The 18,154-nt window shown below is 48.4% G+C and overlaps 1 protein-coding gene across 1 annotated transcript in view; it reads left to right on the plus strand.

The window, feature by feature from the left end:
• Positions 1 to 626: 626 nt before the first annotated feature.
• KIF3C (kinesin family member 3C) overlaps positions 627 to 18,154 on the plus strand; it is a 35,913-nt gene continuing 18,385 nt past the window's right edge. Inside the window, exon 1 of the mRNA XM_090281075.1 lies at positions 627 to 2,797. Coding sequence (XP_090137201.1) covers positions 1,256 to 2,797 — 1,542 coding nt within the window. The 5' untranslated portion in view covers positions 627 to 1,255. The remainder of the gene's footprint in view (positions 2,798 to 18,154) is intronic.

Genomic DNA, 18,154 nt, shown 5'->3' on the forward strand with positions numbered 1-18,154 from the left:
AGTCTTTTATACAATATGGAAGGCTGATGGAGGAGGAGGGGTGCTTGTGGGGAGCAGAGGTGAGGAGAAAATCAGCTGGAAGGTGGTTCCAGGAGAGAGTAGAGGAAGGCAGAAATACACCAGAGCAGGGAGTGGAAAAAGGATTAGGAATGAGGGTACCTGGAGACACCCTGAAGGGGAAGGATGACATGTACCTGTCTGCAGACAGAAAGACAGGAGCATTGGAGAGATGGAGGATGGTGGCTGTGGAGGAAACAAGTGTGGGTAGCCCTCCGGGTAGGCTGAAACCTCACCAGTTACCTTGGGGGTTGCAAGCCAGAGAGCAGACTGGGCCTCCTCGACTGGAGAAGGCAGCAGCAACCTGCCAGATCCGGGTTAACAAAGGCGGGACTACAACTCCCAGCATGCTCGGGCCCAGTGGGGTGACGGCGGGCAGTGGCTTCGCTGCACCCGCCTGGTGGGCGCAGGACCTGAGTCGGCACTAGAGCTCGTCATTCTGGAGGGGTCTGCAAGGTGCGGCAGGGCTGTGCACCCCTGTGCCCGGCGCACTGGCCGCGCCGGGCTCCGGGCCCCCGCCCCGCGGCCCCGCCCCTTGCCCCACCCCAGCGGGGCTCAGCTGGGGCCGCAGCGCAACGGCAACATCACTCTCGCCGCTGCTCCGCCCCATCCCCTTCTGTTTTTCTCTCATTCTCCCGCAGCGGCCGGGAAGGCGGAGGCAGACCCATCAGCAGCATCGCAGGCTGCAATGAATGATCCCCCAGCTCGAGGAGAGGACTCTAGGTGAGCCTCTGCCCTCGGGAGGGCCGAGACCCCCGGCCGCCCACGACCTGCCGCCCGGCCATGGATCCCTAGTGGAGGAGGTGGAGGCGGAGAAGACAGCTCTGCCGCCCACCCCATCCTATTTTCCTATTCCTTTATCTCATTGTTGCCGTAGCTGTTTACGGCCGGGCTCCTCTGTCCCGACATGGGGCGGGCTCCGGCCGCTGCCGTTCGGCCGGCGCGGCTTCCGCGGCTGCCCAGCGATTCTGCTTAATTCTCCGCACCCAGCCGGTGCAGCGAGGACCAGAGGGCGGAGGAGGCCGGGACTGCAGCAGCGGTGGGCCACCTCCCAGCAGCATCCCCGCCCTAGGAGGCTGCATGCGGATTAAAGAGCGGCGCCTGGGGGCTGGGCCGGCCCCGCTGATTCCTACCTAGGGAGACTGCAGAACCGCCCAGGCTACGGAGGGGGCTGTGGGGCCGGAAGGACGGGAGCAAGATGACCAGTAAAACCAAGGCCAGCGAGGCCCTGAAGGTGGTGGCCCGGTGCCGCCCCCTCAGCCGGAAGGAGGAGGCTGCTGGTCATGAGCAAATCCTGACCATGGACGTGAAACTGGGCCAGGTGACCCTGCGGAACCCCCGCGCTGCCTTCGGGGAGCTCCCCAAGACCTTCACCTTTGATGCCGTGTATGATGCCAGCTCCAAGCAGGCAGACTTGTATGATGAAACCGTGAGACCTCTAGTAGACTCGGTGCTTCAGGGTTTCAATGGCACGGTGTTTGCCTATGGCCAGACAGGCACTGGCAAGACCTACACCATGCAAGGGACCTGGGTGGAGCCTGAGCTGCGTGGGGTCATCCCTAATGCCTTTGAGCACATCTTCACCCACATCTCGCGCTCTCAGAACCAGCAGTACCTGGTCCGGGCCTCCTACCTGGAGATCTACCAGGAGGAGATTCGAGACCTGCTCTCCAAGGAACCTGGCAAGAGGCTGGAGCTGAAGGAAAACCCAGAAACAGGTGTCTACATCAAGGACCTCTCCTCTTTTGTCACCAAGAATGTAAAGGAGATTGAGCATGTGATGAACCTGGGGAACCAGACCCGGGCAGTGGGCAGCACACACATGAATGAGGTCAGCTCCCGCTCCCACGCCATCTTCGTCATCACTGTGGAGTGCAGTGAGCGAGGCTCAGATGGCCAGGACCACATCCGTGTGGGCAAGCTCAACCTGGTGGACCTGGCTGGTAGTGAGAGGCAGAATAAGGCAAACCCCAACACAGCTGGAGGGGCTGCCACACAGTCCACAGGTAGTGGCGGCGGTGGAGGGGGCGGTGGTGGTGGTGGTGGAGAGAGGCCTAAGGAAGCCTCCAAAATCAACCTCTCGCTCTCTGCCCTGGGCAATGTGATCGCTGCTCTGGCAGGCAACAGAAGCACCCATATCCCTTACCGGGACTCCAAGCTGACCCGGCTGCTCCAGGACTCTCTCGGGGGGAATGCCAAGACCATTATGGTGGCCACGCTGGGGCCAGCTTCTCACAGCTATGATGAGAGCCTCTCTACCTTGCGCTTTGCCAACCGGGCCAAAAACATCAAGAACAAGCCCCGGGTGAATGAGGACCCTAAGGACACACTGCTGCGGGAATTCCAGGAGGAGATTGCCCGCCTGAAGGCCCAGCTGGAAAAGAAAGGGATGCTGGGGAAGCGGCTCCGGAGGAAGAGCAGCCGCCGGAAGAAGGCTGTGTCAGCCCCCGCCGGGTACCCTGAGGGGCCAGTGATCGAGGCCTGGGTGGCTGAAGAGGAGGATGACAACAACAACAACCACCGTCCGCCCCAGCCCATCCTGGAGTCGGCCTTGGACAAGAACATGGAGAATTACCTGCAGGAGCAGAAGGAGCGGCTGGAGGAGGAGAAGGCAGCCATCCAGGATGACCGCAGTCTGGTGAGCGAGGAGAAGCAGAAGCTGCTGGAGGAGAAGGAGAAGATGCTGGAAGACCTGCAACGCGAGCAGCAGGCCACAGAGCTGCTCGCGGCCAAGTACAAGGTAAGGGCCCCAGAGGAAGCAGGAGCATCCAGAGGTCCCCAGAGGGATCTGGGTTGGCAGGCTTTTCTTTGTGGGTCTGTGAGCTGGCCTGAAGCAAGGTGTCCTTTCCCAGCACCATACAGTGCCCTTCTGCCAAATGCTCCCCTGGAAAAGCCAGGCAAATTCCAGGCTAGCCTCACAGGAGCACCTAGGAGGACAGATGTACACCACACGCACACACACACACACACACACACACACACACACACACACACACACGGCAAAGCAGGCAGGCAGTCTCAAGCCAATGAGTTTGGGCTGGTCTGACCTGCCACATGTCAGTCTCTGCTGGTGGCCCCGAGTATTGGTCAGGTCACCTCCATGGGATGACCAGGCAGACCCTCAGCCTCATTTGGTCACGGGGTTCTCACTTTTGCATAGCCTCCTCACCGGTGACCTCCTTCCTCTACAGCACCTTCAAACCTCACACCATTTTAATAATATCTATCATTTAAATAGCATTTCACAGTTTATGAAATGCCTCACATACATGATCTCATTTGATCCTTACAGTAGCCACCTGGGGAACTGGTTCTTAAATCCCCATTTTATAGTTGAGGACCTAAGGCTCAGAGATGGGACATGACCGAGGAACCATCTTATGAAGTGGCAGAGCTGAGTGGGAACCCATAGGCCTCAAGCTTTGTCAGTTCTTGGATGGCACGGCAGGACTAGAAATAGGTTCTGCTCCCTGTGAATGAGGTCCACAGGGCTCATGTGGGGCAGACCCCATTACATTATGTCATTAAGAAGATTTGGGGGATCATGCACACAGAGGGTGGAAAGAGCACTGGGGTCTACACTGGAGACCTGGAATTTAGGCCTAGCTGTCTTATAGCTCATTGAGAGACCTTGTATAAGTGGCTTCCTCTTTTCCTCAAGCCTCGGTTTCTCTGTATATAAAATAGAGGGTTGGCCTGGATGATTTCTGAAGCTTTTCCAACCTGATAATTCTTTGACCTGTATTATTTGAGAAGCAAGCCAACTGGCCCTCAGTCCAAGGCCTCATCCCAGTAAAAGCCAATTCCCCACTGCCCAGGGAGAATCAGGCCTCAGTGTCCTTCCTGAGCTGTTCCCTCCCCATGGCAGCCTCCGGGCCTTCAGTGGGGACTAAGCTACAGAGACTCCTGCCTGGCCAGTCACAGACCTGCTACATTTTAGCACTGCAGATGCCATAACTCAGCGTCCCTGGCATTTTTAGGTCCCTGGAGCCCTCCACACTGGGGGTTGGAGGAAGGACACAGGGACCCATGAGCTGATCACCTCCTGGGGAGAGAAAAACATTATTTCTTCTCCATATCAGGAGTGTGGGCTGGGAGCAGGGAAGCCCAGCCTGGAAAGGGAGAGCTGTAGCCTCTGGAAGGGGGACAGACGAGCTGGATGCCATTGTCTGTGTTATGGGGATGTGCTGCTGCACCAGGGGCTCTAGCTTTGCATGTTTAATATATTTGATTCACCTCTCTGAGCTCAGCAAGGGTTATGCTGAGCTCCTTCCTTGAAGAAAGGATCAGGAGCCTGGGACATTTGGGGCCATACTGGGAGAAGCAGGATATTAAAGGCAGATCAGTTAGGTTCAGCTCTCCCTAGCGGGAAGAGAATCCAGGCAGTGTGGTACTCTCCACTGGGAAATCTTACATGGGCACTCTGTCCTTGATTTCTCTACCAAGAGCACCCCCCCTGGTACTCTCCTTGCTCGCCCTGCCCCCACCCTGTCCTCAAGGCTGGGAGGCAACTGAGGCTAAGAGGGTATAGAAGCACACTTCAGCCCTGAGGAAATGGGAAGAGGGGATGGGGCAAAGGCTCCAATGGGATCTCCCACTGTGGACAACTGACTGGCTCCCTCAATAAGATTCTTGGATCTAAGGCAATGTGGGACACAGATAATAGGACAGTCAAGAGATCAGGAAGGCTTATGCTAGAATTCTTGCACCAGAGGCAGAGCCCTCAGAACCGCATCTTACAACTGGCAGGGGTCTTGGAAAACCAAGGCCAGGACCCACCCAGGGCCACATAGGTGAGTTAAAGAGAGCCCGGAATCTGTGTTTGGTGCAGCCTCTCCATTATGCCACAGTCCTCATGTTACCTGTGCTACCTGATCAGCAGAGTAATTCATTTTTATATAACACTTTGACATCTTGATCTCTCTTTTTTCTAATATTTTCTTTTTTTAATTGTTTTTTTTATTACAGTTGTCCCAGTGTTCCTCATTGCTCCCTCCTACGCAGCCCACTCCCCTCCCACAGTCAGTCCCCACCCTATTGCCCATGTCCATGGGTCATTCATACTTGATCTCTTGTAATCTTCCCAACAACCCCAAGAGATGAGTATTATTTCCATTTGACAGTTAGTGAAAACCAAGGCTGGGAATGTTGAGTGACTGGTGATTCCGACTGATAAGGGGTGGAGCCAGAACTGGAACCCAGGTTTTCTGATTTCCCCAGACTTGTGTTTTTTCTAAGGCATCACAGAACCCTCCATGTTTGCTTACTATGTGACTCAAGGCAAAGGCCTTTGCCTCTCTAGTCCTGAGGTTTCTATTCACTAATGAGGAGAAGTCTGACATAGCTCTCTGGGGATTGGGTGAAATCATCATTGTGTGCCAGGCTTTCAGATATAAGCAGAGGGGGAGGGGTGCCTGGGAAATTCCAGAAGGGGAATGATTCCATATCCTGTGACTTCTTGTCAGGCCCAGCCCAGGACAGACAGCAGTAAGCAAGCCCAGAATGGAGCCTAGACAGAGGACCTCTTTATAGCCCCTAAGTCGGATGTTTCTATGGTGGGAACCGCGGGGTAAAGAGGGGAGGAACAGGTTGGAGATAATCCCATGCCTGCCTATTTCACAGGGTTGTGCTGAAGTCTGAATATGATTATTAGTGTGAGGGCATTCAAAATATGTTGAAAGTACCAAATAAATGGAGGGCATTAGCAGCCACGGGTGGCTCTGTCTGCCAAGCAGGGGTCCGGTGATCTCCAAGACTGACATCTTTGTTGTTAGATTAACTCCTTCCTTCCTCTGCCATCCTTGCAGCCTTGCCATAACTCTGCTGCCCTGGGAGCAGAGCCAGGCGAGAAAGGTTGAGACCAGAGGCAAGAGCAGATCAGAAGGCGAGAGCTTGGGTCCCTCCTGGAAATGAGCTGAGCTTTTGCAGCCCATCTACAGCACACTGTGGTTCCCACTTTCTGAGTGTTGGCATCACCTCCCCTTCTCGCATCCCCCGTTTCCCTTCTTTTCACTAACCTCTTGGGGCAGCTAAGCGGTAGCTGAGGCGACCCAGTGCCCTCATTCACTTTCTCTGACTCATCTAACTGTCTGTCTCTTCTGTCTCTCCTGCTTTTCCTGCCTGCCACCTCCAGGCTCCTGTTCCCTTTGTTCTCCCCTTCCTGTGAACAAACCCCATCCCTATCTCCTTAGAGTCTCCTTTCATCTCTTCCATGGCCTCTGGGCTGTTAGGTTGTGCAAACCTGTGAGGGTTTGTGATTGTGATCAGTGCCCTGTTTATCATCAGTCATTAGCCATCCATACTACTCTGTAAATATCCGAGGGGCTGGATAGCCTGCTAGGCCCGTGAGGGAGGGGAGTAGGTAAAGTCCCAGACAGACCCGCACCGAGGTGGCTGTGCACAGTGGGAACCCAAATGGTTGTGCACAATGCATATACTGCAATGACTGGTCAATGCATGCACATTGGTTGGGAGAAGGCCTACTTTGCTCAAATTTAATTAGGCAAGAACCTTTTTTAAAATTACTTAATTTTAAACTTCATTTTTTGAGGGATTGGATTAGATGATTTCTAAAACTGATTCTAGATACTTTGAGGGAAAGGAGGGTGTTTGGGGGAGGAAGGGCTGCAGATGACACAAAACACGGGCTTGAACTGCAGAGTGGGAGAGGTAGACGCAACATCACTGCCGTTGATCCCAAGGTAAGGAGGTCTGGAGGGAGAAGAGCAGGGGCTCCTTGGCTAGAGCCCCACCCTCTCTGTGGTGGGTATAGAAGACAGACCCTGCAACCCCAGAGTCAGAGGGATGAGGTCACTGCAGGGAGCACAAACTGCAGTGACTTTTTATTATCTCCTCTGTGGGTCTCTCTTGTTCCTCAGCATCGAATTAACCATAAATAAGTATAGAAAAGAGGGAGTTTTAAACCTGAGAAACAGCAGTAATAACAATAATAATCCCGTTTACCTAACACTTGCTAGGTACCAAGCACTATACTATATGTTATATGCAAATTGTCTCATTTAGCCCCCACAGCACCTTCCACAAAAGGTCTGTTACTATTGCTATTTCATAGATGAGAAAACTGAGACCCATTAAGATTCAGTAACTTGCCCAAGGCTTCATGATTTGCTATGGCACTTCCAGTTGAGCCCCGGTTGGTTTGACACAAAATTTGATCCTCTGTTATGCTTAAAGAATTAGGAATATACGGTTGGGGACTAGTTCCTGGGAAGGTGGTGAAAAATAGCAGGAGCTGATGTAGACATGTATTTTAAGGTGACAAAATCTAATGGGCAACTGATGATATATCAGTAGAATTTAGGGGCAAGCACAGAGCTGGAAATGGAGATTGGGGGCTCATCTTTAGAAGAAGATTTGAGACCTATGGCCCTCTGTTCTTGACCTTCTCTCCCTGTATGTAAATAACTAATTGAGGTCTCCTGGTCTGGTCTCTCTGCTGACCTTGTTTCGTAGAGTGCTGAATTCGGAGTCAGGCAGGCCTGGGTTTAGTGACTTACTAGTTTCGAGGACTCAGTTTTGTCATCTATAAAATGGGATAATACTAGTACCTATATCATAGTGCTATTGAGAGGATTAAATTAGATAATTGACATTAAAGCACTTGGCATAATCCCTGGCATATAAGTGTTAAGTAAGAAATAACTGTTTATTAGTGTTATTTCCAGCTGCCTAATGGATGTTTTCACTTGGCCACCTTCCTCATATGTCAAAGACATCACATTTTAGCCTGGCATTCAAGGCCCACCAGAGCGTGACTGAGATATATCTCTTTAATCTTCCTGCCCAAGCAAGCTACTCCAATAGAACCTCACAGCCAGCTGGTCTACCCTATCCTTTGAATCTAACCTATGCCTCACTGCCCTTCTGATAAGTGCCCTGTTTTTTATCCTAGGTTGTCCTGGGGAATCAGGGAATTATGGGAGTAGATTCAGCTAAATATAATGAAGAACTATTTGCCCTGACTGGTATGGCTCAGTGGATTGAACATTGGTCTGTGAACTGAAAGGTTGCTGGTTTGATTCCCAGTCAGGGCACATACCTGGGTTGTGGGCCAGGTCCCCAGTTGGGAGTGTATGAGAGGCAACCAGTCGATGTTTCTCTCCCTCTCTTCTCTCTCTCTAAAAATAAATAAATAAAATCTGAGTTAAAAAAAAACACACACTTTTTAATGGTTAAAATTAGGCTGTTTTAAGAAGCAGTGGGCCTCATCTCTGAAAGTGCTCAAGGAGAAGCTGAATGTGAGAGGTGCTCTAACGGGATTCTTGTGTCAGAAAAGCCATTGAACTGGATGATCATCAAAGTTCCCTCCTCTTAAAAGTCCTCAACTGTTAAGATAACATTTTCTAGAGTAAAATATAAGATGTTTTATATTTCTGAAATTTAAAATTAGAGAGCTTAAATTTTAATGTATGTATTCAACCAATAATAAAAAATATATTTTCAGCTTTCTATTATGGCTAGTTGGAGAAAGACAAGGTGAAAAAGAGAAGAAAGAGAAGAAAATGAGGGGAAAAACAGGAAAGGAATAGAGAAGGGACCAGTGAAGAGGGAAAAGAGAAACAGAGTCAGGGAGAAAGGAGAGAGAGTGGGTAAAGGGGTACACAGCAAGGTTTCTGGGGAGAAGAAACCCTAGCTGGGAGAGAGTGTACTGTAGAGGAGAGCATTAAATACTCCATATTGTCCCTTTGTCCTGATCTTGATGTTAGTCTCCAAATAGGGCTGTACCCAGTATCCAGAGACTCCCCAATAATATAGGGAGCGTCTAATTTCTCAAAGCTGGTCTGGTTCCATTTGCATGTCCCTGAGGACACCAGCCCCATGCCAGACATTGTGAGGTTTATGAGGCTGAGTGATCAAGGAATTGTGTGCCTTCTACCCCATCTGAGTCATCCATGATCCTTGAGAAAAGCCTCATGATAACAAGTGCCCAAGGCTCCAAGCTGGGTCTGGCAGCTAGATCAAAGTCCATGGCCTCTTGGTAGTGATGGAAGCAGTGACTTATACTCCTTCCTATCCCTGGCAGTGTGATCCGTTAACAGAATTGTCATAAGCTGGGAAGTATATAAAACTAATGCATTTACATAAAGGTTCTGGGCTTCAAGTTATGTGGAGTCTCAGCAGGCCTTTTGGTCCAGTGTTGGGTTTCTCTTGATGTGTGTTGGCTGGGTGAGTGTATTATCATATTGCCCTTAGTCATTTACAGTGCCCAGATAGCACAAGATTGGATGAAGTGGCTGTAATAATGTTCTCATTGTGCACTGAGGGCTAGGAGGCAGGGCCTGGAATTCAGCTGAAGAAAGCCACCCCTGCCAGCCTACTGTGCCTGGCCAGTCTGGGGCACTTCGGGGAGCTGCTGAACCAAATGGCCTGTCTGAGCAGATAAGAAAGTGGTTCCTTTACCCACAGATCCTTCAGCCCTGCGGGCTGTGCAAGGCAGAACCCTGTGCTCAGAGCTTATAGGGCACCTGCACTTGTGGTTTGGTGCATCTAGAATTTTAATACCCGGAGATGTATCTGGGCCTTAACTCCTGGTCAGACTAAGGAGTCACCTTCTAGTTGTTTCCCTTGCCACCAGATGTACTCAACAGAGGAGTACCAGGCCCTGGATTGAATTGTGTCTATAGCACTAGGTAATTCATGCTTTCTCCTTGAGGTGGGCCAGCAGAATAATAATAACAGCGGTAATAATAATGGTAGCTACCATTTCTTTAGTGCATGTTGAATGCCAAGCCCTCTGCTCTATTGTGTTCATTGTTTTATCCAATCCTCAAAATATAATAGTACCATGAAGTTGTACTGTTTTTTTCTCTGTGTGACAAAGGACACTGAGGCACATTAAGGAAGGAACAACCCACAGTCACATGCCTAGGAACTGTTAGGGCCAGAATGAGCCTATGTCTGCCCGACTCCAAAGCCCATGATCTTAACCTTCACACTGTAATACCAGCTCAGAAAGGAAGGATTTATGCCAGATCCTTGGCTAATAAGCCCCAGTGGGAGCTCTTGTCTGCTGAGATGCTTAATTCCCCTGCCTTCTTGTGTGATAACAAACCCCTAGTCTCTGACCTCAGCCGAGTGCCACTCATTCCTGTAATCAACAAATCTTTCTGAGTACACATGGCCAAGAACAGAAATCAGTAGAATTAACTTTGTTTTTAAATTAAAGTTTCTAGAAGGAATCATGAGAATTCATTAATAGTGGTTATCTCCAAGGATTTCAATAGGCAGGGGTACTTTTATTTTTTACTTTTATCTTTTTATTACAGCAAGCATATATTACTTTGTTAATTAAACAAAAACTAATCTGAATTTTTTTTAAGAGAGAAAACTTATAAAAACAGATGTGTTGGCTCTGGGCGTCTAGCTCAGTAGATTAGAGCATCATCCTGGTACTCCAAGGTTGCAGGTTTGATCTCTGGTCAGGGCACAGACAACAATCAACCAATGAATGCATAAATAAATGGAACAACAAATTGATGTTTTTCTTTCTTCCCCTCTCTCTGTAAAAATCAATACATTAATAAAAAAATTAAAAACAAATGTGTTAATACCTGATTGGAAGATTGGCTTAAAAGTAATAAATAATTGAGGGAGAACCAGGGTTGATAATGATACTGAATGATACCTAGTTATTAGTAATTTTGTGACCTTGGACAAGTCTCTGTGCCTCCCAGGGACTGTAAAAAATAATCTAGAGATGTTTCCTTGCTTTCTGCACCATTTGCTGGTTCACCTTGGAAGCAGTGGGTCAGGAGCCCAGGATTAGAGATCTGTCTGAATGAAGGGCATTGAAGACTGGAGGAATGAGCAAGCATTGCCTGGGAGCTGGAGGCTGTATGGCCCAGGAGTACCCACCTAAGCCCTCTGGATTCTGTACAATGATGAGTCTGCACCTTCTGCATCCTTAGGTCTCAGCCAGTTCCGACCTTGTAGCGTCTGGCTGGATTTGCATCCCTGACGCTGAAGAGAAACCCTCTAGAATACCACAAAGCAAGGGGATTAGGGAAGAAAGATGAAGGTCAGGATCAGATCTGAGGTGCTCATTGCTTTGCTCACCGAAGTAAATGGGTTGACTTTCTTCTTCATGCTTTTCTCCAAGGTGAGCTGAAGCACTCTGGGCAGCTCTACCCTGCCTGTCTAATGTGAGGCTGAGGCTGGAGTAGAGTCCAGCTCACTTCGCTCTGCAGCCCATGTTTCCTAATCTCTAATTGTTCTCTCTCTTTTTATTTTTTTAAAGGTTTTATTTATGTTTAGAGGAGGGAGAAAAAGAGGGAGAGAAACATCAATGCATGATAGATACATATATAGGTTGCCTCTCGCATGTTCCCAAATGGGGAATCTGGCCCACAACCCAGGTGTGTGCCCTGTTCGGGAATTGAACCGGCGACCTTTCGGTTCGCAGGCCAGTACTCAGTCCACTGAGCTACACCAGCCAGGGCCTCTCTCTTCTTGATGAGAGAATTTCTACCATTTGAAAGACCAATCACCATTGTTGTGTTTTGAGCCATCCAAGGAGGCTCAAGGCAGGAAACTCAGACTTAGTCTCCTGATGTGTGTCAGAGAATCACCGAAAATAACACTGTTTTTCCCTTCGCCACTGTCTCTTTAATTTCTTCCTCCCTTACTGCTGGCTTCTCAAAATCTGCCACCAGGGAGCCCCCAAAGGAGAAATAGGACTGTGGTGGTAGAAGTAGCTTTATTTCCTAAGAGACTGTTGCACTAATTGTTTTGTTTTGTTCTTTGTGGGAAGCAGTGGATAAATGTCAATCAGATACTGAAACAGCAAGCAACCACCGATGTTTGATTACTTTATCATTACCAAGTACTTTTACAACTATTACCCAGCTCACCATTCTCCCCTACAGCCTGCAAGGCAGTAGGGATTCTTCGCCTATTACAAATGAGAAAACTGAAGTCCAGGGGCTGATGTGTGACCAGTCCTCAGGTTGTCTTGCACAGTACTCTTTTTGTCATTTCATCATGGAACTTGTGAGGTGGCCCTTCCCATGAGCATTCCAGGTTTTAGCTTCTCTTAGGGATGCTAAGGATACTGACAGCCTCCCCCCAAGCGTGTGGTATAAGAGCCTCATAAAGGCAGAAGCATCCTCAGGAGCCCTGCTTGGAAGAGAAAGAAAAGGTGTTCTGAGCTTTCCTGGTGCTTCCTTAGCTGGCAGAGGTGCAAATACCAAATGCTGCTCTTCTCCAAGGAAAAAATTTGTGGAAGAGGGAAAAGGACACTGGACTTAGAATCAGGAGGCTAGTTTTAAATATCCCTTCTGCCATTAACCTTGAGCAAGTCACTTCATCTGTCTGAGCCTGAGTTTTTTTGTTTTGTTTTTTTATATCAAATGGGGATCATCCTTGTTATCTCATAAGGTTCTTGTGATGATTAAATAGGATGATTAATGTAAAAGGCACCTGGCCCAGCTGCAGGCACATAGCAACTTGTATCTGAGATTCCTGTCTCCTGCAAAATGTCATAGATTAACTGGCAGTGGCAGGGCAGAGCCTGTTTGGCTTCTCTTTCCCTGTAAAATTATACTTGATGGTATCTTCTCAGAAGAGTGGCCGGCTGGGTCTGGCTGTCTCTGTTCTGGCTTTCTACATCAGCACTTAATGAGTACTAGGGCCTTCTTTCTTCACCTTCTTGTTTTGTATACACTCCAGTTGCTCCTGAAATAGGAAGAGGTGAGCCTCTGAATATCCCAAGCTCTGTCTGCAAATGGACGTGGTCCCTATGGTGATGTGATCTTGGGTGTTAATTGTCATAGCAGCTGACCTACCTCTAATACCTAGAATCAAGACTCTAATTGAATTGGGAAATTATGTGGGAAGTGCATAGTCAATAAAGGAGCAAATACACTTAAGGATTCCTTGATTATGAACTCCAGGCTAAGAGTATGCCATCGCTTTGCCTCAGTTACCTCTTCTGTAAAGCCAAGGGGGTTGGGGTTGACGTTTTTCTGAGGTCACCTTAGTTACCCTGTGATCTGTATCCCTCTCTCCAGAGTTAGACCATGGTGTCCTGGAGCTCCCAGCCTGTTTCTTCCACCCACACAGTCTCTGCTGGCCTTTTAGCTACATTGGACTTATTTAGAACCATTAGAACCAAACCCAGTCCTGTCCACAGGCTCCACCCACCTTCTTTGCTCTGAGAGATCACAAGGCAGCATTAACTCAAGCAACTCAGAGCTCCAGAGAACCTTTTCTGGGGGCTAGAAACTCCATATTCCTAGCCCGTCTGCTTAGTACCCCCAGCCTGAAGTGGGCCTAGGCCTTTGAGACGTTCTTGTCCCTTCCTGCCCCCCCATAGGTGATAGTTAAGGACAGAGAACTCAGAGGAAAAGAGGGGGATGGTATCCTCAGAGAAATGGGGAAAAAGCAAAAGCAAAAAAACAAACCCTGTTTCAAAGCAAAGAATTAAAGCTTGTGCATGACATATTTCAGAGTGTGGGGGTGAAGCAGGCACCATGAATTGAGACTGAGGAGGACGGGGCTGAGGCCTTGCATCTGGACTGAAGCCCACCCACAGGTTTCGTGCCAGGGCCAGCCGCCTCTTCTAGCACAATGCAGGTTCTGTCGGGCAGGCACGGCTGATAATGTGGGCTGGGCAAGTGGGCAAGGCTCGGTGAATAACCAAATAACCGATAAGGCAAATTCGGTTGTCATTCAGACCATGCCTGTGCTGGATTCTGGCGGAGCAGGAGAGAAGCACAGGGACAGTGGACAGACAGAACGGGGTGATAATGGGCAGTCAGGCTTCATCCAGGGGTTCTCATCATAGAGCCCAGGGCTCAGCCAGAAAGAGAGACTCTGAAGCAGAGTTCTAGGTCCAAGGAGGAGCAAGAACCAACACAGAACCCAGCCCTGGGAATCGTGTCAGGGGGATGCAGGTGAGAGGAGGGTTGGAACTTGGGAGCCTGGTAGTCTTGGCATCAAATTCCAGGCCTTACTAGCAGCTCAAATTCTGCCTCATACTGTCCACATGGGTTGGTTACCCAGTTCTTGAACCCATTTGGGCACTGACAGGCAGAATTTTGAATAAGGAGCATGAGACTATGTGTGGGTAGCTAGAGAAGGTGGGGGTTGAAGAAATAATTGTTTTGAATCAGAGGTCTACCATTTCACTTAGAAATCACTCCAAAAGCATTAGAAGGGTATATTGTGAAAGGGGAGATGAGACTTGCACAAGACCTCAAAGGTATAGGGAATATAAAATAAATGGAGAGGCTCTATTTTAAGTCTGTTACTGTAGATGATTTTTAAAATAATAACACTTCATGCATATGATATTCTAATAAAAGTGGTTTCATCATGATTGCTGGCAATAGTTTAAGTCTTATAAACCATTAGAAAGGTTACTAGATGTCATGTTCTTAAGACATCCAAAATGTTTATAACCCTTTATCCAATCTTGAAATTTCCTTCCGAGAAAGTCATCTAAAACAGCAAAACATTATATGCACCAGGGTGTTTAGTGCAGACATAGTAAACAACCAATAATAATTTTACAATGGGGGTTAATTAAAATTATTAGAAATTATCCACTTTAAATATTATGTAATCACTAAACTTATAAATATAAACATTATGGAAGTAATAGACAATGCTTGAGATATTTGATAAAGTGGAAATAAGATATACACTTGTATTTATATCATGCCTATAGATGTGAAAAAGTGGTGTGTGCACATGGAAAATCTGGAAAAAAAACGTAAAATAACAGAACCTGATTAGCTATGGTGAGAAAAATATGAAGTCTTTTCTCATATTATTTCAGTGGTAATTTTTTTTTAAGTTATTTATTTATTTATTCATTTTTAGAGAAAGGGGAAGGGAGGGAGAAAGAAAGGGAGAGAAACATCAATGTGTGGTTGCCTTTCAAGAGCCTCCAACTGGGGACCTGGCCCGCAACCCAGGCATGTGCCCTGACTGGGAATTGAACCTGTGACCATTTGGTTCGCAGGCTGGCACTCAATCCACTGAGCTACACCAGTCAGGGCTCAGTGGTCATTTTGATGTTAGCGCAATTTTTTTCTGAAAGATAAAAAATATGTCCCTAGAATTCCTTAATAAATTGTTAAGTATTTAATTTCATGCTCTTGAGATATCAGATTCCATAAATTTATTACCTTCTGAACACAGTAGAACTTCCCTTTGTTTATCCTAAAATCTTAAGATAGAAGCTCTTACTCTATGTACCAGGATTGATTGGAAAAGTCTGGAGATTTGCTTTTCACACCTGTTTTGACTGTATAGTTTCCAGGCCTATTCTCTTAACCTTCCTTTGTCTTTGCAGAGTGAAGAGGCCTATTTTTTAAAGTCTCTTAGAATAGCCCTTCTCTGGTTTTAGCCGCCTCTCTCTGAATCTTCTCTCTCCTTCGTGTCCCTGGAGACGCAGGGAGGGAACTGTGCACAGTACTCCAGATTCAGCTGCCTCGTGGTTTTATATGAGGATAGCATGATTTTTGTGTTGTTTCTAAAAAGCCTTCATGATGGTAGGTGGCCAGATGCTGTTGGCTTTTTTGGCTGTGGCAGCATATTAAGCCAATGTCTTCTGGGAGCAATAGAGATTGACCCTCCTCCACCCTCCCACCCCTTTTCGCTTATAACCGATCACTCGTAGCTATCTAATGAGGAGAGCTAGGAGTACTTTTCCCCAAAATGTAAAACTATAATCAAAGGTCATCTGCCATTTCTGTCGGCTTCCACAGCCTAGAAATTCTCCTGTGCCTTACCACGTTCAGGAAGGATTGGGGAGCGTCTGTGAAGTTGGGGATTTCACCAGTGCACGCTTTCTAACGGAGATCAGCCCCAACATTTCACATCTGAACGTTTTTCCATCTCAACGGGCGCCTGTTTATTTCTGTTTCCTTTTGCTAATCCACCTTTCTATTATGAGAAAGTACTTCCCTTCCTCTGGCTTCTCACCTGCCATGTGACTTTGAATAACCTCTGATGAAGAATCTGGCTGCCAGGAGCATTTTAACCTCTAAAGTTCTAGCTACTGGCTTCTCCGTGTACTGTAATGATCTTGGATCAGATATGATTTTTCTCTCACTGGAAACATGGGGTTGGTGTTTTGTTTTGTTTTGTTTTGTTTTGTTTTGTTTTTAGCAAGTTCTGCTTTTCTGCTTCCTGAAGCACTCAACACAATGTCTGAAATAGGAAGAGCATGGGCTTTGGAGCCAGGCCAGCCTGGGTCTGGATTCTCCATTTATATTTAATGGCCATGATGTGACCTTGGATAGATTACTTAACCTCTCTGAGCTTTTATTGGAAAAATGATGGTGCTAATAATATGCCCTTTCAAGTCACCTGGGATCTTGTTACAATGCAGTTTCTGATTCACTAGGTGTGGTAGGGCCTGATAGTCTGCATTTTAATAAGCTCCCAAGTAATGCTGATTCAGGAGGCCTCAAAAAGCAGTGATTCTCCAATTTGACTGCACACTGAAATCACCTGGGAATCTTTCAAAATCACCAACCCCCTGTACCCATTCCAATAACTGGCAGTGGGGTGCAGCCTGGGCATTGGGCCTTTTGAAAAATGATTCTAATATACATGGAAGTTTGAGACCCGCTGCTTAAAGGGTTATTAAGGGGACTTAGATGTGATAAACCCAGCATGTAGTAGATACAAAGAAAATAATGCTTTTCTTTTTCTTGGTCCCTTGTCCTGTGCTTCTCTCTCCACCCCCAGTCTTTAAATCAGGCAGGAGAAAGCAGGATATCTACTGTTGTCTCCTGTGCCTTCCTTGGGTCTTCTCTAGAGCACCTGGCCTAGGAGTTCTCATGGCCACAGTGGAAGAGACCAAGATAATGTGATGAGCCTGGCATTTGTGGGTATTAAAAGCTCCCCAGTGATCCTCATAGGTAACCAAGTTTGAGAACTAGTGTCTTTTTATTAGGTAGCAAAGAGTGAAGAACACTGGAGTTCATAAAATGCCAAGATAAGTGCAAGGACTCAGGGCTGGAGTGGACACGTGTGTCCCAGAATGGAGTCCCTCAAGACTCCATTCCCTAGTAGTTAGAGGGACCTGTCGCCCATGGCCCACAGCATTAGGTGGCTTCCTTGTGCACGAGAGAGGGCTGCTGCCTTCTCTCCTTTTCCCTCTTCACACCCAGCCTGTCCCTCCCACCAGGTGTCCCGGGTGCCCAGACCCCGCTGCTCTGCCCTTTCGCCCTGCCACAGTGAGTGTGGGTCGGTCCACTGAAGGAGGAGAAACCGGGATGAGAGAGACCAGAGAAGGGCCCTGGATCCCCGCTCTGGGTCAACCCCAAGGATTCTTTTCAGTTCATCAGGCATTGATTGAGCACATACTTGTGTGCTTAGCACGGTGCTAAGCCCTGACACCGAGACCCGAGTAAGACGTAATTCCTGCCCTGAAGACGCTGACAGAGAAGACATTTCTCTGTAAACAAATAGTGGGTTGTTACAGCATAATGCTAGGAGTGTGTGCTGGTTACTGAGGAGTCCAGAGGAGGACATGTGCAGGTTGGCGGGAATCAGTGCAAAGGTCCCAATGTGCTCAGGCTGCATCTCGCAGATGTAGCAGGTTTCCAGCTGGACGTGGGATGGGAAGAGAAGACCCGTGCTGGGAAAAGGCACAGCCCACAGGGGGCTGGGTTCTCGTGGGGGATCTGGAGTGCAGAGCACACAGTGGGGAGGGGAGTTGGCAGTAAGAGGAGACCGGGAGGCAGCCCACGGCCTGGACCTGCCGCAGACCTGGGGATCTGTCCTGTAAGGAGTGGAGGCCACCCAGGCAGTTTGCAGCACGGGAGAGGCACACTCAGAGTTGCGTTTCTGGTGGATCCTCTGAGTGTCACGTGGAGAAGGCTGGGAGGGGAAACTGAGGCAGTGAGGTGGTCATGGCCGTGACTCAGGGAGTCCTGAGGATCTCAGTGAGTTCAGCGAGTAGCACGAAAAGGAAGAGGTCGGAATGGTGTGAGCCATACCAAAAAGACAGACTCTGTGGGATTTGATGAGCAGCTGGGGGGCATGAGATGTGGGGTGGGCACCAGGGTGAGGTAGGTAAGGTGCCTGGCACCCAAAATTTAAGGACTTGCTCACTCAG

The sequence above is a fragment of the Furipterus horrens genome, unplaced genomic scaffold (genome assembly GCF_987537825.1).
Source record: "Furipterus horrens unplaced genomic scaffold, mFurHor1.1.pri manual_scaffold_6, whole genome shotgun sequence".
Taxonomy (NCBI): Eukaryota; Metazoa; Chordata; class Mammalia; order Chiroptera; family Furipteridae; genus Furipterus; species Furipterus horrens.